General features: G+C 31.9%; 1 protein-coding gene across 3 annotated transcripts in view; it reads left to right on the top strand.

Annotated features, from left to right (window-relative positions):
• The window catches only part of LOC128229208 (zwei Ig domain protein zig-8-like), a 177,156-nt gene that overhangs the window by 111,479 nt on the left and 41,398 nt on the right, over positions 1 to 24,279 (top strand). Inside the window, exon 1 of one of the 3 annotated variants that reach the window (XM_052940956.1) lies at positions 11,772 to 12,751. The exons of the other annotated variants lie outside the window; for them this stretch is intronic. Within the exon in view, the coding sequence (XP_052796916.1) occupies positions 12,661 to 12,751 (91 nt within the window). The 5' untranslated portion in view covers positions 11,772 to 12,660. Of the gene's footprint in view, positions 1 to 11,771; positions 12,752 to 24,279 lie in introns of those variants that run through there. 3 annotated transcript variants of the gene reach the window in all.

Below are 24,279 nucleotides of genomic sequence, written 5' to 3'. Positions count from 1 at the left end.
GTTTTATGCGACTAGTTAGGGTACTCATGCCTAACGTTCTATAAATGTTATTAGGTAATTCATACTTAACATTGTTTTAGAAATCCGGTCCCAATTTCTAGATACACCTTAAGCATTACATGTTTAAATGTTTCATTTGCTTATATCTTGTCTTACATTACAAAACGCCGTAATATTTTACAACAAGCTCCATAAAAAAGTTCTCAAAACTTTGTAAAATTCAAATTACAAAAAACAGTACTGACATTGTCTCGATCTTGATTTAAAAAACTTACGCTTTTTAAAAAGACTTTGACCCCGTTTTTGCGGCTTATGGAGTCAATTATTCAATACGGCATCTAATGATTTTTTTACCAGCCGTAGAAACTTTTGCTAAATGTAGAATAATGTTAACTGGTATTATACAAATAAAAATGTGTCCGGATTTTATCATTCAATAAGTTGGTCGTAGTTATTCCTTCTTTACCTTATTTTTTTGTGTTATATATACATACCTCTTCAAAAAGAATTCGTCACTGATGTATCGAGGACGCGCCCGTTTCATATTTTAGGTTACCAACTAGTGAAATATCCGGCATTGGTTTTGGACCAATTCAGTCCAATGTTCTTAAAGCTGTTTTTATAGACAGACAATAAACCATAAAAACGAATGATTTGCGTATTTTCTTTTGATCAATAAACATAAAGGATAAATACAATGACTATTACCTTTGGCCCCGACTCATTATCATCGTGTAAATATTTTATGGAACATCAAAGGCTCTACTCATTGTATTCCAGGTCAGGCTAGACCTAACAAAGCACCGGCGCGTAATAATGCCATGGAAAATGTATCTGTCGTGTATATTCAAAGATACAAATGGAAATAGCAAACAATTCCCCATAAGACTTAATTTTAACAAACTCACATTTATTCTTGCTATAATAGTCTGTTTTATACCCTATATCACAACAAAATATAACAATGGCGTGTCGGTTTGACTGTTATGTCAAACCCGATTAACAGTTTATGTTCAACAACATTTGACATATTTAACCGGAGAAGTTGCAACAAGAATATTCAATACAAACCTACGTCAAATTTTCCGATCAAAGCATTGATTGCATCAAGCCTAAAGCGACACACAGGCTGATTAGAAATAGATAGCGGAAAATCATATTGAGTGTACTTGCATGATTTAATGATTGGTTAATATAATGATGCTATTTCGCATGTAATATGCATAACCACATTTCCACTTTCACTGCTCGGGGAGACAGAATAATGAGATGAGGTCTGTCATAGGAACACAGGCTTGCTTTTACCACTTGTTATACTTCAGGTATACGGTCTGTTTTATGCAATCAAAATAAACATTTTAAATAACTGTTTTAACGTGTTTAATTCATTTGATATTTGTTTAATTACACAAAGCTCTAAAATATTAACGTAGGGTAAAAACAATCGATAACCAAAGTTGACAACAATGCGGGTTCTGAAAATCAACCTATACATATCAGAATCTGATGCTGTACTAATTCCTACAGTCGTCTGTGTCTTTCTGCTTCTAAATTAGAATGTAAATGATAATTATTGTATAATCTAGGATTAACTTACGGTCTTTAGTGATTGTAAGGGCATAACGCCTTCTGGCCAGAATGAAGAGAAATGTTCCGAAATAAACAAACACTTTCAATCACTGCTCCGTTAGAGTAGTATTTCCTTATACATGTAATTGGTTTGAATCGTTTGCATTGGGAATTTGATAGTGGTAAGAAGGGATGCTTTTAAAAGGATAAAGGAAATGTAGAAGAACATAAAGTGCGCTTATTTTCAGTTATATAATGGATTTCAATGATGAAACCAAGATTGGGCAAATAGCTATGGTGATTAATAATTAACGGAATTATTGACAAATGGTAGACAAGGAAAAACATTATGACCAATAGTGTATTGAGTCTTCAAAATGTCTTGTCGATTCATTGAAGTTGTTTCAATGACAATACGAAATATGTCATATACCAACCTTCTATTAAATACATATCATTTATTGTTTTGTCCCGTTCTCGAGCACTTATGAATAATAATAACAAACGGGTGGTATTAATCACCTATCATTAAATGGAAAATAACAGCTTGAAGGGAAAGTTTTTATTAAAAAAATCGAGGAAAAACTGAATCAATCTGCTTCAGAAACAAATAGTCCATACATCAATCATTGTGATCAATCCTGCCTTTTTATATTTGTATTCTTTGTATCATACTGCTTGAGAAACTTGGAACTATTCGAACATGTCCAGAATTTGCTAAACTCTCTTCCGAGGACAAAGCGTTCATGCTGAAGAACCTCAAACATGTTTTGGAAAAGGTCATCAACACTCAAATTAGAAAATACAGGCTCAAGTTAATTGTTCGCTGCATGTAGGAGTTTTGTGTTAATTTATAGTTGTGGGCACAATGAGGAGTTAGACTGCAGTATTGGGGAATTCAATAGTGTGATTTCATGGAATAATTACATTGTTCTATGGATTTAGAAAGAAAACATTAGTGATTATTAAGTTTGTTCTACTCCAATATTCAATGGAAAAAAGATACAATAAAGGTTGTTTAGACATGAAGTATTTTGGAATATGCATTGAAATGTAATTGACAATACGATTCTTACGCTTTAATCCTATGATGCGTTCTAACTCGTGCAATGCTGCAGTGTTAGTTGTTACCACGTGCCTTATTTCTTATTCTGGTAAGTGGTAATTCAAGAAAATGCAGTTTTGCTTTCAATTTTCATCATTTTCTTGAACATCTCATATCGCAGAGCACCAAACGTTGACTCGTTTTAAAAATTCACACTAACATTTGAAAATAAAAGTTTGTTTATGCTTATACAAATATAAACTAGTATTATTTAATTTTACATCTATAAAATAGAATATTACTTATAAATGCTAATGTGATTATCAAATGTGATGGCATAATTAGTTTGACAAATAATTCATTATACATTTTTCCATACTTCATCAAACATTTTCAAAAGGAGTATATTAACTGATCATGCTTTAAAAACGATAAATTACACATGTCATCTCGCACTTGTTTTATAATTACCAACACATGTGTTTAATTTTCTAAATAAACTTCCGACATAACTGATTATCAGCAGTGACAATCGTTTACTCTCGGTAAATGCCAGTCGTCAGCTTTTCATCGTGCTTAATCTAATCAAGTTACCTACTACCTGCTTGAAGAGCCATCAAAGCATTCCAAGGAAAACTATTAATGCGCTTAAATGACTTGAATATTATGATGATTTTAACACCATTGGAGAGTTATGGTAATTTGATTTGCATAACGATGCTGCTTATAGCTTCTTAGTCCCATTTTCGTATTAAAGCCTACTGAAGTTATACAATTTAATTAACGTATTTGTTCATACAGGAGTTTCGATCTCTGTTCTCATTAATTGATGAAGAAAAACATGAACGTAAAATTATATTTAGATTATAACGACTTTTTGATTCGATGATGAAATACTCTAAACTAAATGGAAGTACATCGCGTCTGCTTTAACAGCTCGACTTTAAAAAGACTACTATTTAACTGAAGTAAGTTTAACTGTGCCTTAAACATTAGTTTTGACTTAATAAAGGTATGTTCAATCAATCGTATCACAACACATGTTGAGCAAAGCGATTCTAACTACCATTCTCGCAACATTATATTAATGGCCTAGACAATGGTTGCAATTATACGTACCTGTGGTTCGCCTCGGAACAGGCTTCCTGTTTTTCTACAAATTTTATCTTGTTTGGCTGGATACGATCGTTCAATTTATAAAACGACAATCAAAGAAGTATGATTACTTACCCAGAAGCTAATTGCCTTAGGTTTATTAAATTCGTTTAAATGATATGAATGTATTCACTCTATGTGTTCACATCGTGGTCGAAATTAGTTCTCCGTAAGCCAAGCAATGATTTTTTTCGCCAATATTTACATCATTGACTATTCTTTCTAGTTTTATAAAACAGCAATACATGTTCCAAACTACATGAGTTTCAGAAAAGACGTCTCGCATTTTATAGCTGGTTGTCAAATTAATTTCAAGTAAAAATGATCATTACATCTATGTCGATATGTATTTTGGACGTTCTATATTGCGAGTTCTATATTCCTCGCTCGTCAAGATAGAACATTGTGTGAATTACTGACAAGTGGGGTGTGCCTAGTATTTTTCCAGCTCACCATATTCTATCATATTATTATAAAACCGCTCTATCTTTGTTCAAGAACGTATTAATGAGTAACGTATTCATAATAATATACCAAGTAATATTAAATAACTGAATGAAAACTATGTAATTAACATCAACTCCACAGAGAAAATAATATCACAAGATATTTATCAATGAGAACACTACTACTTGGCTACTTAAATTTTTTATTCCTTCTGGCTTGTTGTTTTGCACTTTGTTTTATCTTTCCTTTTTTCTTTTTGTGGGTGTTCGTTTTTTGGTCAAAGTGATAGGTTTTCGTACATACACACAAGATAGACATTGAAGCGTCAATAGTAATATGCACTCAAAGGAATATGGCTAGTTAAGAATGTACTATGACGGCATTTTATTAGTGAAAATGCATAGATACAATTCAACAACATAAATTTACCAACACATTATGCATTAACAAAGCGTGTCGGTAATGTTTATTGATTTTCCCTGACGATGATTTGATATATGATTTTAGTTTCTTAATCTAAACATTATTAGTAAATTATGTCAGTTTAAAGCAAAGCTTGATAAAATTTCGTGAATAACATACTATGATTGATCGCAAACCAGAGACAACAGAAATACCGAGATCAGAAGCTAAGCTTGGTTAAATATTTTTTTTCTGTTTAAGTGGGTGCCATTTATCTCTTGACTCTTTGTGTGAAAGAATCATCATTCTGACAGCTCGGGCAACCGTAAAGTAAATATAGCCGTTCTTGTCAGGATTTGCTAGGAAACTCAATGTAGATGATGTTTATTCCTCAACACTATGGGTCAAAGCGGGTTAAGAAATGCAAATCTAGCAGACACCCTGCATTGCGTCGTAAGATGTCTTCATTTTGACCAGCAGCAAACTCAATACATTTCGTTAACGTTATCTTATATATATTGTTCACTAAGTTATGCTTTTATTTATTTGATAGAGTGTGTCATTCCAAAAGTATGTTTTTTTCGATGTCTTATTATTGATTATGTTTAAAATTTTAGGGTAGACTCGAAATTTGGTTGTGTATATGGAATAATGGTAAACTTGAATAAGGGGAAAAGCAAATTACTTGTTATACATCAAAATCATTTAAATGAATGTAAACTCTTTCACATCAATTCCAATTTGGCCAAAGCAATTCACTAACTAAAAATGAACAGTAAGTACGTAGATAAAAGACAAATTGTTTGTGGAAAGATATTGCATAAATCATAGTTGATTTGTCGAAATAGTATAATCGAATGCCAATTATTTTGCACTGCGATTGGCAATTCGAAGTACGAAAATCTTTGGAGTTGAGCTGTTTCATTATTATCTTAATTGCATTTTTTAAGTTTATGGATAACGCATATTAATTGTATTTACTGCCATCTGCATCACCCTTGTCGCACATGGGACATGAAGTCATTTTTGGACCTGTGTCACATTAAAAGGTCACTTTCTAGAATAGTCATCTAGTATAATAAGCCATTAACGGTCATGCTTAAGAAAGAATTACAGACTTATATAACTGACATTGTTGGTTTGAAACAAACGTGCTGTAGCGCCGATGGATTGAACCCATATTTTAGTGAAATGCGTAATAGGTATTAGTATAATTTCATGTTTTACTTATGCTTGATTTTACTTATTTAAAAGTTGTTTTTCATGGCTATCTACAAATTTCTTTTATGGTCTAACACACTTTTAAATTCGATTTTTACACACATAATACAACAACAAAAATAAATTTTATGTGCTAAGCTTGATCATGGGACTTAAGCTTGTACAAAACTTTAAAACCTTTCTGAATTTCATCTGTAATATATATAATTATATTAGAATATTGGAATAAAACCTTTTTTAAAAGATGCAATAGCAAACCATATTCACCATAATTGTAATATAAGTTTCAGGCAGACAATTAACAATAGAAAAAAGGATAATTTGCGTCTAGAGCAGTCTAGACCTAAAAGAACACCGGGAATTAATAATTCATCATGCAATGGGATTGTGTCTGTCGCGTATATGCTAGAACACAAATGTAAATTGCGAACAATTCATCAAACAAATTACTACCTACACACACATTCTCTTTACAAGTCTATACCCTTCATCCCCATACAATATAACAAATCTATAAAAAATCTGCACAATTTTAGTCCTCAGTAGGTGTGGGTTCGTCTGATATATCAAACTCTGTGGACTCTTCATGTTGAAAGAAATCGGTTATATTTAATCAGAAAAGTTGCAAAAGAGTTATTTTATATGTCTACGGCAAATATCTGGTCAAGGCGTTGATTGCATCAAAACTAAAGCAACCAGCAGGCTGATCAGAAATAAACATGTATAGCGGGAAACCATATTGTGTTTACTTGCAAAGATGTAATGATTAGTTAATATACTGATGCTTTTTCTGATAAAATATACAGAAACACAATTTCACATCACTGCTCGGGAAGACGGAGTAACGAGATGAGTACTTCGAAAATAGTATGTCCGAGTAAAAAATCATTGCTTCTTCAATTTCAAATTATTCTGTCTAAAGACGTCCTATTTTGTGCATTAAAAATGGAAATGTCGTTCACATTTTATATAGGATGAAATAAAGGAAACATTTTTTTAAGAAATTAAGTTAAACGTTATGCCAAAAAACAATAGCCAAGGATGACAGCAATGAGGGCTCTGAAAGTCAAACTTATCCCAATCGGGTGTTGTACTAATCCTTATACTGTCTCTTTCTGCTCCTAAATGTGAGAATAAAAGACATTTACATGAATCTTTAATTTTATAATCTATCGTTTAATATGAGATTGGTATCGCCTTGTGAGGGCATAGCGCCTTCTGATCAACCTAAGCAGAAATATTCTGAAATAAACAACCACTTTCATTCAATGCTTCAATAGAGTAATAGTTCCTGATAATTCGTCTGAACCGTTTACTTTGGGAATTTCGTAGTGGTAAGAAGGGATGAATTCAAGAGGGTAAATGAAATATAGAATAATATGAAGTGTGCTTAATTTCAGTTATATAATATAATTATATTATGAAAACCAAAATGTTGCCAATAACTATTGTGAACAATAACTTGACGGAATTATTGACATCTGGTAGGCAAGGAAAAGAAATTGATCTAATGGTTTCTTATGTGTCCGCAAATAAATGTGAAGTAATAAAAAGGATAGTACGAAATGCGCCACACAAGTCATTATTTCAATATCATTTATTGTTCGGTCTAGTTACGATATTCCGGCAAGTGAACTCTTATAAATAATACTCACAGCATATTGGTATCGATCAAACATTATGTAATGAAAAGTGACAGCTTGTAGGAAAAATGATTATTTAAATAAAACTTAATCGAGAAATATCTCAAAGAATCTGCTTTAGAAAGCTATCATAACAAATAATTCGTACGACAATCAGTGTGATCAATCATTTTTTTCATATCTTTGTATTTTTTGTATCATACTTCTTGAGAAAGTTGAAACTATTCAAACATGTCAAGATATTTGCTACACTCTCTGCATATTCATGAGTTTTTGTGTAAATGTGCAATTATGGTGAACGTTGTATTGTGAAACTAAGAAATTATAGCATTATCCTATGGATAAATAAAAAAATGCATCGGTGATTACTGATATAATCATTTTTAAAGTCTGTTTTTATTGGGAAATATTTGCATTAAAGGTGATTTAAACATGAATTTGGAATACGTATTCAAAATAAATGTAGTTGACAATGCCATTCCTACATATGGATCAAATGCTGAAGACTTATTAGTGTATCATTGCAGTTTTATTTCTTACCTCGTGCCTTATTTCTAACCTAGATAAGAGGTCATGTACGTGTTGTTGTTTTTCTAGTTGTATATCGATCCCATGGAAGATATTCTTGATGAAACATCTTTGATTATTTATTGTAATGGAATAAGTAGTTAGTTTTACAAATCATTCAATGTAACGTTGAACACATATATCAATCTTTCTTTTTGAGCCTTTTCAAAAGGAGTTGATAAACATGTAATGCATTAAAAGCGAGAACGCTTACATATCATCAATGAAGCGTGCCACCTCACAGGTATATTTGAAATACTAACACATGGGCGCATTTCTCAGAATAAGCATTGAAAGTCGTTTACCATAGACAAATGACATTCTTCGACTTACCAACTTCAATACCTACCACCTGCTTCAAGAGGCATCAAAGCATTCCCAGGAAACTTATTAATGCAATCGAGTGTAATGGTGACAGCACAATTTGCATAATTCAAATCATGCGGAAATGGAATTTCTCCATATAAGTGTTTGTCCTTGATTTTAAACCTGTATATGCAAACCGATTTAACCATGGCGATACATCTTGTAGTATCTTAATCGCTATTTCATGTTTTAGTATAAATAGTTGGTAAAAACCAGTGAACATCATGCGAAAATTATCTGTTTTGCTCGCTGTTCTCATGTGTCTCATTTCTGAAGAAAAACGCGAACTTAAATTATGGTGTTTATATAAGCATATTCTTAAATAATCCATAGTAAGTTGATGCGTAAATGGCTTAATGTCGCATTCAATGAATATGTGCAGAGATTGATCGCCTTTAGTTTTGAATATGACTACTATTTAGTTCCATGAAATGATTTTAAAAGTGCCGTTATCATATTAAGCTTTTACATTACAAAGTTATATACCATAACTCGTACTACAACACATGTTGAGCAAAGCGATTCTACCTACTATTCACGAATCATCATTTAAATGGTCTAGACAATGGTGTAGTTATACGTTACTCTGGTAGGCACTCGGAACAGGCTTGCTGTTTGTCTACAAATGTAATTTTGTTCGGCTGGATACGATCTAACAATTTATAACGACACTCAAAGAAGGATGATTTCTTTCAAAGAAGCAGATTATTTGCCTTAGGTTTATCATATTTACATCATGGTCGAAATTAGCTTAGTGCTCCAGGGGCAAAACAAGCTGCAATCAATATTTTGTCTCCAATATTTACATCATTGACTACTCTTTATAAAACAGCCATAACGTTTCCGATAGATGCATGACGTATAACATATTACAGCCGGTCGTGAAATATCTTTAAAAAATGATTTGATTACACTATGCAGATACATATTTTGGAAGTTCTATTTTACAAATAAATGCTCGAACGACCATAACATTGTGTGCATATCTGACAAGACAGTGTTTCTCTAGCAATTTTCAAGTCGACCATGTGATATCACACATTGAATTATCCGATATATATAACACAAGAACATATCTAAAAAAGAACAGATTAATGATAAAATACTAAGTACTTTAAAAGCCATGAAATAGGCACTGTGTTATTAACATCAAAAATGCATGGACAAACATGTCACTAGGCCTTCATCAATGAGTACTCTTTATAAAACGTTAAATGAGGCAAAAGGATGTATTTTCATTTTGGTTGTTTTGTAACATATGGTTTCGCTTTTTTCCTAAAAACACACAAGAAAGACACCGAAACGTATATGAGTAGTCTTACGCATTCAAATGAACATTTCATAATAAGGATTTACTATTCCGACAGATATTGAGTGAAAATGAATAAATACAATCCAAAAAACCAACTCATAATCAATGCAATATGCACATTATATAGCAACAAATAATGCATGAGCATAGCGTGTCGGTAATGTTTATTGATTATCGGAAAATCGGAATTTAGTGTCTATTTCAAAACAATATTGGTAAGGTTTGTCAGTTTCACGCAATGTTTGATTACAGTTTCGTGAATAACATACTATGATTTATCGCCTACCAGAGACAATAAAATACCAAGATCAATAGCTTAGGCTGGTAAAATAATTTCTTACTGTTTGAGTGGCTAACATTTATCTCGTGCCTTTTGTTAGAGAGAATCATCAAGCTAACAGCTCGGGCAACCGTAAAGAAAAGAAAATGTAGCCATTCTTCTCAGAGTTTCCTAGGAAACACTATGAATTTTAGGTGTATTCCTAACTCCGGTGGTTCATTGGGGTTTAAAAAGGCGAGATTGGTATATATTATGCTCTGTATCATTATTTTGACCAGTCGCGAAGATTTCAATAACGTCCAAATATGGTTTTGTTTATTTTATTTTATTGTTAAACTATTGTTTAGTATTTATTTGATACAAATGTGTCATTATAATTGTTTGTTTTATCTTTGTCTTGCAGTTGGTAATGCTTAAAAGTCGAGGTTAGGTTAGAAATATGTTTGTGTAAAATTATTGTATAACTGTAAATTCAAAAAAAGTGATAAGCAAATTATTGATATAATAACATATCACATTAATTCAAATGAATGTAAAAAGTTCTCACATCAATTCAAATTTGGACAAATCAATTGATTAAGAATGTACGGTAAGTAAGGAGAACGAGACAGCGTGATTTAGGAAATTTCTACAGCCAGTTAAAAAATACTAATACATATGACGTTGTGCATTTTTTTTATTACGGATCAATGCAATGAATATTAACTTTACCACCGACTCATTTATCATCGTGTGATATTTTATGAAGCCACATATGTTCATGTTCCATTGTTATCAACGGCTCTACTCACTGGCTTCCAATGCAGTCTAGATCACACAGACCACCGGCGAGTTAAAGTTCACCATGCCATGAAGTTGAGTTTATCGTGCATATTTAAACGCAGAACTGCAAATTACGAACAAATAATCTATTAAAACGCCTGTCAGAGGAAAAAAATGTGTTAAAAAATTCTCAAAGAATGTTTTGGCATCTGCGTGCTGTGGTATTTTATTGTTCACCAGGTTGGGCACACAATTGTAACGTCCGTAAGGTCGGCTTAAAATATTTTCAGCTAGTATAAAGAAATTAAACTACCGATAACACATGTAAATTTGGTATTGGATAAAACTGACTACACACTAACGATAACACCAACTTACAACCATGTGTGTGTTTTTAGTCTCTTGGTGAATTGTTTGCATGCATGCAATTTAATTAGTATATTGTGTTTTAACCAGGCATGCAATACGTCGTATGCTGTTGGACACTAATTGATTCACATTTATCCATTACTGGAATTAACGAACAATAAGCACTAATTGACTTGCAACCGTAACAAGATGTTGATTTTGTTTAAAGGTATACATGGTAAACTTATCAAAATATGATATGATTGACTGGTAAATAATAGTATAGCACAAAGCTCGATGAATGACAAAACACTTGAAAGTGTCATTTGAACATTTTAATTACAAATGTATATACTCCCGTATTAAACTTGGACGCGTGGGGCATGCCGATTTCAAGATTTACCAATTTTAATCACACCATTTATACTTTGGCGGAAGACTTAAACAAATCCAGTACCGTCTTTGAACGAAATAAAATAAAGCCAATAACACAGCAATGGAGCTCTAGCCTCTACGTAAAACAACATGAAGCATTATGAAAGAGAACCAATACGGAGCACAATCGGAAATATAGAGGAAGTGCACAGCTTCTCTATACTGTCTTTTCCTGCTCCTGAATTGGAAGATGAATGGAATATTATTTGTATAATCTGGAATACACTCGCGATCTGTTGCGCCTCACGAAGAGTATTTTCTTTTGATCATCAGAAGAGTTCCATTTAATGAAGAGTTATATTGGAGTTAAATATTCTGATAATTCGTATTAATTGTTTTCATTTGAAAAAGTAACAAGTGACGTTTTTAAAAGCGTAAATGCAAACTTAGTGAATATAAAGTGTGTTTAGTTAGGTTAACGTTATGGAAGTATTACATCAGAATGGATATTTGTGCAAAGAGTTATAAATATCAAAAGCATGGCGAAATTATTAAAAACTGATATAAATGGAATAAAGCGTCTTCTTTCTCAATATTCTCGAACAAATAAAGAAAATCATACGTACATTTTAGTCCTACAGAGTTGTTTGTGACACTAATCCGGCAAAGTAAACACTATGAATAACAATGATAATAAATTTTTAATATAAAGTGACAGCTTGTAGGAGAAAGTCAATGTAAAATCAAAATAGAAATAGGAGAAGCTCAAGCAATCTGTCTTATAAAGCTATCACAGTAGTAATTCTGTATGACAATCACGGTGATCAGTCCCGTCTGTTTTGCTTATATCATGATTATTGAGAAGGTTAGAACTAATCAATCATAGTGACAAATACTACATTCACGCTTCAAATGCCGCGAATATGGTAACACGTTCACGCGGAAGCACATTGGTACAATGAATTCAGAGTCTTTTGTGCGCTTCAGTCGGAGTTTTAATTCATTATCGTGGGAGAAAGGAGGAATTTACTATCAATATATATGTGATCTCAGTATTGTTTAAAATCGGATTAATTGCATCGTCAGATGATTACAGTTAAGAAAACATAGTCGCATACAGTATAGTTTAAAAATGCAGAAACTAAGACTATATATTATGTAATTGAAAATGCTACCCTTAAGACTTGATCATATTCTGCGGATTTACTTGTGCATTGTTCAACTTCTATTTCTTAGCACTTTCCTGATTTCTAATTTAGGTAAGTAGGCATTTATGTGCTGTATTTTCGTAATTTTGTTTAACACTGTAAATTAAAGTTATTGGAGCAACAAAAATAAAAAAGTAGCTTGGAAACCTCTCAAATGTTGAAATTAAAAAAAAAATGATTGTATACAAGTAACAAGAGAATTTAAACGTATTCAACGTAAAAATGTCCTTTCATTTAAAAGTTTGTATTTGCTGTCAGTGGTGTGATAAATTATTTCTTAGTATATGAAACGTAACTAAATTAATTGTTGAATTATTTTGTTAAACTTAAGTTATGTGGTTTCTGTAAAATACTGTCAAGAAGAAAAAATATACTTAGATTGTATTGGTAATAGTAATAATTTCTTTAGCATTTATTAGTTTAGTTTAAACTAACTATTTTACAACGATTCTGAAACATGTTATTTCAACATTTTATTAAAATCGTTGGCACGATTTAACGCGAGAGTGTGGTTTTATATTGTATGGGAAACCGGAGTACCCTGAAGAAACTTTCTTGTAAGGCTTAGTGACCACACAACAAAACTCCCCGGGAATCGCCTATATGACAAGCGAGTCTGCTGTCCACTGCGCGGACAAGCATTTATTAAAATATTTGGAAAAATAGATCTAATTTTGTGTGTTTTATGGTTTGTGTTTTTCTCAGTGTAATCTTTCAAAGGAGTTCAAAATCAAAAAGTAACAATCGTATCGGCTAAAAATAAAGCCAGGCGTAGAACTAGCATCGAATTTAAACAAATAATTTACCTACTAACGTATTTAGAGCAACGGAAACTTAAAAAAAAACGTAAATGCATTTAATTTGTATAGTCAGATTAAACACTTCAACGTTTTAATGTAACTACTCCGTATAAAAGGAAGCCTGCCTTCTTAAATAGCCTCTTTAATGTGATGCCAGAATGGCTTAAAGTATGATGCAGATATTCCTTACAGTCAGATAGCAATATCATAGGTGGATTCTGTGGTTATCTAATACAGTCAAAAATGTTAACGAAGTATATATAAACCATGAAACATGTTGTGCCCAGCATTGTTCTATCCCAGCAAGATACCAGTGAACTAGACAATGGGTTTAACAAAATGTAAATCTGGGAAGCACTCAGAACAGACTGCCTGCTGTCTTCAGTTTTTTTCTCTGCCGAATCAGAGGTGCTAACAATTTATTACGGGAAACAAAGTGGGAGGAAATGATTTATCCAAACAATTTTTTTTCCTTGGTGTATTTTAATCCAAAAAGGCAACATGAGGTCTGCGATTTATTATTACCTTATTGAACTTACCTCACCAATGTACTTAACAACTTAATATGCATATTCTTAATACGCTTTTTTTATTAGATTTAACAAATGGTGGTTAATTGTCAAAATGCATATTTTTTTTCTGAAGAAAGGACTATAAAGAAGCTTAAGCTTTAACGTAATATTTTGGCAACTTTTTAATCAGATTTGTTTAATTTTTCAAGCAACTGTTTTATTCCTGAAAAAAATGAAGTGTGCGTTTAAAACTGAGATTTAAGTTTATACAGGAAATAAAAGTTCATCGTACAACGAACCACAGCACATGTTATTCAGAGCAGTTCTAGCTACCAATCACGCACTATCAAACTAGTGGCATAGACAATGGATGTAATTATATGTTAATCTGGATGGCACTTTGAACATGTTTTCCTGTTGGCCACATTTTGTATGTGTGTCATGCAATGTACTTTTATTCTGGTTTAAATCCTATATTCATGTGTACTGTATATGATTAAGTAGGTTATCCTTGCTATCTTGCTTCTTGAACGGGTTTCAACACTCATTTATATTCGGAAATTATAAACGCATTCAAAACAAACAATATACATATGGGCTACGTTTGAAAGTGGTATTAGGGTTTAAGACATGTTCAAATATTTAGACCTGGTGTTCACGACTCAACACATATGTTTACCAATATTTTTTATTGATCAGTGCAATATGTATATTATTTTGCACCGACATATTTATCATCACGTTATTTGTTTTATCAAGCCACTTATGTGTTCAAGTTCCATTGTCAGCAATGGCATTATTTAAGGGCTCGTGTGCTGGCTAGACAAAACATATCAACGGCTCGAATAATATTTCACCATGCCATGGAATTGAGTATGTCTTGTATATTCAAGGATTTAAATGATAATGGCGAACAATTAAAAAAAAATACTAAAACTCAAACACACACACACAAATAAATTTTTAACTAGTCGGTTTTAAGCCCTATACCACTATGAATTTTCAAATTACACTAAAACTGCACACTTTCAATCGTCATAAACGTGTCAGTTAGCCTGATATGTCAAACTCTATTGTGGTTTTTTTGTACATAAAAAAGGTCATACTTAATCGAAGAAGTTGCAAAAAGATATTACTAACAAATCTTTGATTGCATCAAACCTAAAACGACGAACAAGCTAATCGGAAATATGAAGCGGATAATCATATTGTGTGTACATGCAAAGAATTAATGAATTAGTTATCATACTGATCCTATTTCGGATGAAATATGCGGAAATGCATAACCACATTCAGTGCTCGGGGAACACAGAGTAATGCGATGAGGACCTAATAGTCTGTCTGACAGAAGACGGCCTTGTTTTCTCCGTTTAAAAATTATTCTGGCCTCAGACTACTTTCTTTTTGTGCATTATAAATATTAAAAAAATTATCCTGTGTTTAGAGGAATTTATTCACGTTTTATAGGGCAAGACAAACTAAACAATAATTTCTTGTGAAATGTGTAAACAATGCTTGTAACAATGATAAAATTTCATCAAAAGTTTGTTTTTATACTGATTTTCTTATAGGAAAAATATGTTAGTTAAATAAAACTTAACAGAGAAAGTTCTCCAATTGTTTATCTAAGAAAGTTATTGGAAGAAACATTCCGTACGACAGTCAGGGTAATCGATCCCTCATTCTTTTTTTTGTATTCTTTGTATCATTAGTCTTGAGAAAGTTGGAATTTATAACAACATGAAGTTATTCGCTACACTTTCTGTCACAAAATAGGATATAACGCGTTCATGCTGAAGAACTTCAAACATGTTTGGTAAAATGTCGTCAAAATTCAAATTAGTCCATTCAAATTCCAGTTGGTGGGCGCTTCATTCATAATCTTGTAGGTACATTTGTAGTTGTGGGAGGATTCTGAAGTTATTGTTAATAATAATAAATAATGAGGAGATGAATTTGTACTGCATTGAAAGCAGTTAAACCCTTAACAATTATGACTACTGAGGCATGCCATATCTCAGTTGTTTTATAAATACCAATACAAGTGTGTTATTCTCAGAATTACATTACGAACTGGCTGATTATCAAACAGTGACAACCGTTTTCCATGGGTACATGCCAGTCGTCGGCTTACCATCATTCATAATCTTATCAAGTAAGCTACAAACGACTTTTAGAACCATGGAAGAATTCCCAGGAAAATAATAAATGCACTTGAAGGGTTAGATGATTTAAGTCATACAGATGTGAACTTTATTGGAATGTTTTAAATTCAAACCTATTGCTGAGTTTTGATAACGTTATTTGCATTACGATTTTAAAAAGATATACACTTTAAGGACCTTAATCAGGTTTTCTAGTTTGAGTCTAGTCATCCTATAAAATCAAGCTAACATAGTTCAAACATTCTTCTTGATCGCTGCTATCATGCCTGTGATTTCTAGAGAAAAAAATAAATAAAGTAACTTTATAGTACAGTCAGGCTAGAGTAGCTTTTAAATCAGATTCTGAAATATTCTAAACTAAGTTGAAGATGCCGCCTACAGAGTTTTATTCTTACACGGCTTAATCGTATTTGGTTTTAATTAAGATAAGATGCATGAAATAAGTATAAGCGTGGCTTCAACATAAATTGTAAATTTAAAAAGTTAATAAAGTGTATACAATAATTTAAAATCTTACCACATCACATGTTGAAAAGAGAAATTATAAATACCAATCAAGCATTATTATACAAATTGAAATGACAAAGTGTGTTATTATATGAAACTCTGTTAGGCAGTCGAAACAGGGTTCATGTTTGTATACGAATATATTCTTATTCGGCTGGTTTACGATCTAACAATTCATAACGACAATCAAAGTTTGAATATTTTTCTCCTAAAAGTAGATTATGTGCCTGAGGATTGTAATATTTCTTTACGAGTAATGGCATTTCCTTCAGTGATATATTCGTAATATAATAATATCCAGTGCCGTACATTTATCCGAAAATTATGCCAGTGTAAAACATGACTACTGTCAAGTCCATAACGATTTGTTTTATGTGCAAGTGCAGGGAAAGCAGTACTTGAAATAGTCATCTTAGTAAAAACAATTCTCAGTCTTATACGAGTTAAGCTTGGAGTACTTTGATGTTTACCTAAACACTCAGTAAATTGCATTCGTCTGTTCATGCTTAACCACATATACTCGAGCAATAATCAATTTAAAATCTTAACCTTGGGGGGGGTTTAATCAATTATCATTGCCTTCGCCGATGTAGTGAATGTCCAAAATCGGATAAAACTGACTGCATGAATACTGCTAATTTAATTGATACTCTGTGTTTTTAACCTGACTTGCATCACGGCGTTACCGATCTCATCCATATTTAACGCAACCGGTCCTTTACTGGAATAAACGATGAAACGCTATAAAAGTTGCATTGCTAAAAAGGCCTTAATTCTACAAATATCTGAAACAAGTACTGTTTACCATGAACATCCACATATGCCATAAATCATTGCATAGTAAAAAACATCCCAAATCATAATCTTACAAAAATATTTCTTCACACTTCATATATGCAAATGATTTATTTCGCGTAATATTTGCAAGATAAGGAGCGGGTAAATTACATTATAGGACAAAAGAAGATGGAAAGAATGTCTAAAATTGTCATATGAAATATTGAAGGGACAATTATTCACAAGAATTGCATAAAATTTCCTTACAATCGTTTGTATATGGGAGAAATTTAATAACAACACTAGCATGGTATTTATGGCATGAACGTAAACAGTTCTCGTATTCTAAGAATCTAAAGTAAAGCCAAAGCACAGCGATTGATATCTACGGATATCTAAATGAAGCGTTCTAGAAGAGAACTACTAAGGAGAACAATGAATGGAAAAAACGCTTCTCTTCTATACTGCCACTTCCTGCGACTGAATGGGAAGATAAATTGATCATTAATTGTATTATGTGTTATTCACTTGAGATCCATAGCGCCTGACGAGGGGTTAGCACTTTTTGATAAGGAAAAGTGTTGCATTTCATTAAGAGTTCTATGGGAGTTATACGTTTAGATAGTTGATCGTAATCGTTTTGGTTCTGACATTTTATGGGCTATCAAGGGAATGTGTTAAAACTTAAAAAGGTAATTAATGTGAAATGCGTTTATTTGAGTTTTATTGAAATGTGAAGGGTAAATTGAATGAAAAACGATTTTGGCGAAAAAAAAACACTCTTGTTCTCATTGATATTTCCATATCATTTTCATTAATAGAAACGGAAATATAACAGTTTAAGTATATTGAATGTTTTTGATACATGTAATTTGAAAATATAAACATTAATAAATCAATAGATCTGTGCCATTTACTCTTACGAATACAACGTTCCTTTACATATGTATTACTCTGTACGGTCGTATATTACAATATCCAACCAAAGTGAGCTCTTATGAATAACAATCAACCCCTAGTGGTATCGATCACATATCATTTAATGGAAAGTGACAGCTTGAAGGAAAAATACTCAGTTAAACCAACACAGACAGTTGAGAATCTCCAGTAATATTATTTTGAAAGCTATCCTAGCATGAAAGGCTCATGCGGTACGACGTCTGACCTTATCCATGCAATGTCGTCGAAGTTTAGTGTGCACTAAATTCATGAGTATGTGTGTAAATTTATAGTCGACGCAGGAATGTGGAATTCTGCTTCAGTATTTGTGATATCAATGTTGTGAACATTATAATTTATAGCATTGTTATATGGACTAAGAAGACATATTACAGATAATAACAGTTTAGGAAAAAACAAAACAATGTAGTTGAGACATGAAGATTTGGAAAGCATATGCAAATGTAATTGACAATGGTATTCTTTTGGTTTGATATCATTCTGCAGGTTTACCCGTGCCTATTTGAAGTTATATTTATTACTACATGCCTAATTTCTAACTCAGGTAAGTGCTTATTTATGAGTTGTTTTTATGTGTTTTTCATTCGATTAGTTGGAGCAACAAAAGGTTAAACGAATTACCTAGACTAAGATTCACCCTATATATGTTTTTTTTTAATTCGATTAATTGGAGCAACAAAAAGTTAAACGCCATGCCTAGACTACTTCCACACTATATTGTCTATAAAGAACCATCAAAGCATTCCAAAGAACTTTTAATGTGTACAAACCTTGTATCAAATATTCCATGCAAACAGAATGTGCATTATTTGATGATGCAGTCACAAATGTGCTCCGAATTTAATGAAGAAAAATATTGAATCAAGTGAGAAGATACTTCAATGACTTACAGAATGCGAAAGATGCTTAATATCAGGTGTATCAAATTAAGATAACAATGTTTACGACATAAATTTAATCAATACACATAGTGTGCATACCATTTCTGCATACAATTGCACAACAGTTAATGAGAGTGATCTAGACAATGGGTTTAACTAAATGTCAAATTGAGTGCCACTCAGAATAGACTACCTGTTTTCTCTCGCTGTGTTGTATAAGTGCAGCCAATGATTAGTTCCGGCAAGGAAAGCAGGGAGACTGAATAATTTGGCTGCTGTTCGTCATGTTCCAATAAATGATATGTGCCTTTCATGGTTTAAAGGTAAACATAACTCTCTTATATCTTAAAGACACCCTAAATGACTATAAATTGTCACCATGATTCTTTTTTATGATTTCTTTTTTTTGCCTTTTATACCGATTACATTTTTATGATATTCGAGAGACAAACTAATCTAGAACGCTATCAATGTTTAATTCAAGCTGCTATTACAAATATCTTCTATCTAATACGTTTAAAGCTTTGCGTTGTTTTGTGATTCCTTAGAAATGTCTAAATCTAAATAAAATTGTCTGTTCGTGCTTGAACGGAACATTAAAGGACTTTTTACATATACTTAGATTATGGTTGCTTTATATTCAGATTATAACATGTTTTAAAGAAAGATCGTCTATGACGACTTTGTGTCGCGCCTACATGAAGTTTGCTTAACCAGTTAGATCTTATTTGGTTTAAATGAGAATACTATTTAGACCTACGGCAATGATTTAAAGATGCACACTTATTCCCGAATAAAATTTACCACAATTAATTCATTTGTTTTAATATGTGAAAAGGATTAATAAATATCAAAAACAATGGTTATTATGAAGAATACCGATTTTAATTTAAAAGAAATGAGCAGTAAACACCTTGATTCTACCTTATGAGACAAAAGTTGATCCAGTAAATTCTTTAGCACTCACCAATCATTTAAAATATTTCTGCGTTTCCAGCTATTAAATACACAGTCCTCTTATCAATTATAAATATTTTCCATAAATAATTTATTTATTTAAAAGTTAAAGATTTATCACTCAACTTTTATGTGTGTTATACATGTGTATATATTGATTTTGAATAGAGTGTCACTTTAAGCGTGGCTTTCAAATAAGAGTTAACTTAATAAAGTGAATGCATTTTGCACAATTTTTCGTACCTTAACATGTTTTGTGCAGAACACTTCTCACTACCAACCACAGTATTAAAAAAATGACCTAAACAATGATGCATTAGAAGAACACGTCTACAAATATAATTGTTCCCTGCTGGATACGATCTGATGTTCCATAAGAATAAACGTAATTGGAGGATATATTTTTCCATGAAACAAATTATTTGCCTGAAGCTCATTTTTGTTCTTTTGATAGACTGTTCGTTTTCCTTCTGTTTCTCAGAAAAAGTCCAGAAACATTTATGCAAGTGTATCACGTGACTACTGTCACCCACATAGCAATTCGACGGCTGGTGACTGTTAATACAGATTGTTTACGTATTCCTGCTAGACTAAATCATTTTGATTGTAAACATGTACTTTCATAAGATATATTCTAAAATGCAACGGAATTTACTTGTCCGGACAAAGCATACATAAATTTAAGTTAAATTTGTTTTACAACGTTAATATTTAGCATATTATGCGATACTTAGATGGATTGACTCTTAATGAGGAAACCACTCGATGTAAGACGGTTTCAGGCTATTCCGAGTAGCATTGAATGGGCCAATATATATGTTATAAACATCAGATCTGACATGCCAAGATTGACATTAACGCACAAGAGAAATATTATCCTAGTCGTACCCTAGTATCTAGTTATCATTGAGCCGATTGCTATAGAACATACAAGTATTCCTAATAATGAAGTATAACGTTTTTTCGACTGTATTTTAGAAAAATAACCCTGTAATTATACTCAAGTAAGACATGCTATATCTTGTTTCACAGACCTAATCTAGAGTGAAAAGGCAAAATGACATACCTGATAACATAATCAAATGCTGATTAATAGGAATAAAACATATTATTTTTTTTATCTTAATCATAGACCGGTGAGGCTTGGCTTTAAATTCATAAATCACAGCATAAGAGGTAAGGACTGATAATTTCCCGCAGTTCTTGAGTATAGTCTGGTAAACAACAACGAATTTAATGATTTATTGTGTAAAAGAAACAATTAAGATACCGAGATTAGCAGATGAGGCTGGTTATATATTTTCTTTCTGTTTGAATGTGTTCACGTTTCTCTTTGTCAGATGGAATAATCATGATGACAGCTCCGGCAAATGTTAATAGGAGAAATCTTTGCAAAGCCCGTCAGAATTTCTCTGGGAAATAATGTTATTCCTTACTTTCTATTGCAAGGTTGAAACTGACCTGATAGTTGCAAAGCATCTATTTAAACTGATATATAATAAAAACTAGTATAATTTTTAATCAAATAGCGTAAATTATAAGTTTGGTTTGTTCATTACTTTATGTTAAGATATTTTTGTGAAGGTATTTTTTAAAAATCCATTGAAATGCATTTCATTGAACATTGTAAGAAATAAATAGTTTCGTAAACAAGATAAAAGATGGCCAAGTTGTGTTGTCATTTTGCAGGTGATAATCGTAAATTGCTTTGTTAAATATATTCAGAAACTCATGTATATTAATTTAGAACATATAGAGTCTGGTGGAGTGGCAAGGATGATAATTATTTTTTTAGAAATGAACGTTACTCACCACCAAATTAAATATAATTTAAATGTTGTGCCGATGCTTCTATCACCGTATAGATTGTTAATAATTGCATAAATTATATCGGTCTTTTTTCTAGTCGTCAGAGGCTGCGCACGGCCGCAACAAAAATATTAGCACACCGTTGAACTGGTTATGGAGGATGTTTTGAACATAGGTGAAGAAAACAACAATTAATCTTGTGAAATATGATATAATAATTAAACCAACAATACACGTTCATTAATGAATATGTTTGAATGTAATTTTACGTTTTGCACAATATGATGTTGAACCAATACATATCTGAACGAAGAACTACTGATTATTAGGTGGAAAGACCAACATGCTGGAACAGCAAAGGGACCATGTTATTCACTTTTCTAAGGTTTGCTGGTTGGAATAATGTGTCAATTTCAAGTTTGTACTAGGCAAAAAATAGCTAATAGCTGAGTTGGTCGCAAAGAAACCGTCCAAGATTCGCTTCTCATGACCCAAGACAATCATTTTAGATTGGGGCTTATTTATTAAAAGTGATATCTTTAAACCTTTATAATATACACGATATGTGCAGTATGATGAATGCTGTTTCAGATGTTATATGCAAATTTAAAAAAAAAATCCATATTCGATGCGCGGGAAATACGGCGTACTGAGATGAGGACAATGACTTTGCTTAATTAGATATGAAAAAGCCTGTTCTCGGAAAAAACATGTGTTTATAATTTATCATACAATGTTCCGGCATCTGCTTATTTTTGTAGATTATTGTTTATCTTTTAGGTTGGAAATCACATTTTTAACGTCTGTGAAGTTGGTTTAAAAGAATTTAAACTAGTTAACAAATTTTAACGTACACATTTAATGTTGGTATTTAATAAAACTGACTACAAAATAGTGATTGAACAAACTAACTACTATGTGTATTTTCCCCTTACATTTTGTGTATTGTTTGCATGCATGCACTTTAATTAAAAACTACTTAAATGTGTTTTACGTTTGACATGCATCACGTTCTAAACTATCGGCCTTATGGATTTACGATGGTATTGTCTCCATTACTGGAATTAGGAAATGGTTAGCACTTATTGACTTGCGAACCGTAACGCGATGGCTTTCTTATATTTATACATCGTTATCAATGTGATCATATGTCATTTATTTTAAACACAGTAAGAAATGCTAAAAATAATTTGTATAGTGATTTGTTTACATTGGCCATAGAACCTTGCAAAACATAATCTCAATATATACTGAACAATCTTTATAAAACTCCGCATGCAATTGAAGTTTAAAGTGTTACATTTTCCAGATGTTGGACTAGTAAATAAGACTAAATGACAAAACATAAATGAATGACCAAAACGGTTGAAAGTATCATTTGAAGATCTTAATTACAATTGCATATATTTCCTTTCCTTATTATAATTTTGAGGAGTGAGGCATGCTGATTTCAAGATTCATTAATTTCAATCACACCATGCACTCTTTATTTGATGGTTTGTACGTAACCAGTAACGTCTTCGAAAAAATAAAATAAAGCCAATAGCATAGCAGTTGATCTCCAGCCTCTACGTATACTAACATGGAACATTATTAAAGAGAACCAGTAAATAGCACTATCAGGAATATAGAGAATAGAAGTTCACAGATTTTCTATACTCAGTCTGTCTCTTTCTGCTTCTGAATTGGAAGACAAAAATGCCTCTTTTTCAAAAAAAAATCTGGAATACACTCGAGATCTGATTTGTCTCATGAGAGATATCTCCGTTTGATCATCAGAAGTGTTCCATTTCATAAAGAGTGATATTTGAGTTTAATATTCTGATATATCGTTTTAATCGTTCTAATTTAGAAATGTAACAAAGGATGCTGATTAAGGGTAACTGCAAAATTAATGAATATCAATTGTGTTTATTTAGATTTACGTAGGGGAATCATTACATTAGAAAGGATATTTGTGCAAAAAGTTATTGTTATCAACAATATGCCGCAATTATTGAAAAATGATACAAATGGAAAAGAGTATCTTCTTGAATGTACGATAATTCATGGGTTTTTTTCAAAATGTAAAATAATGTTTAATTGTTTACCAACTGTGTAATATTCTCGTACAAATATAGAAAGTCATACTATATTCCAGTCCTATTCGGTTGTTTGTTACTCTAATCCGGTTTATTAAACACTAATGAATAACAACAAATTCTTGAGTTA

The sequence above is a fragment of the Mya arenaria genome, chromosome 3 (genome assembly GCF_026914265.1).
Source record: "Mya arenaria isolate MELC-2E11 chromosome 3, ASM2691426v1".
Lineage (NCBI taxonomy): Eukaryota > Metazoa > Mollusca > Bivalvia > Myida > Myidae > Mya > Mya arenaria.
The sequence above is the reverse complement of the archived record's forward strand: the minus strand, read 5'-3'. Positions and strand labels throughout refer to the sequence as shown.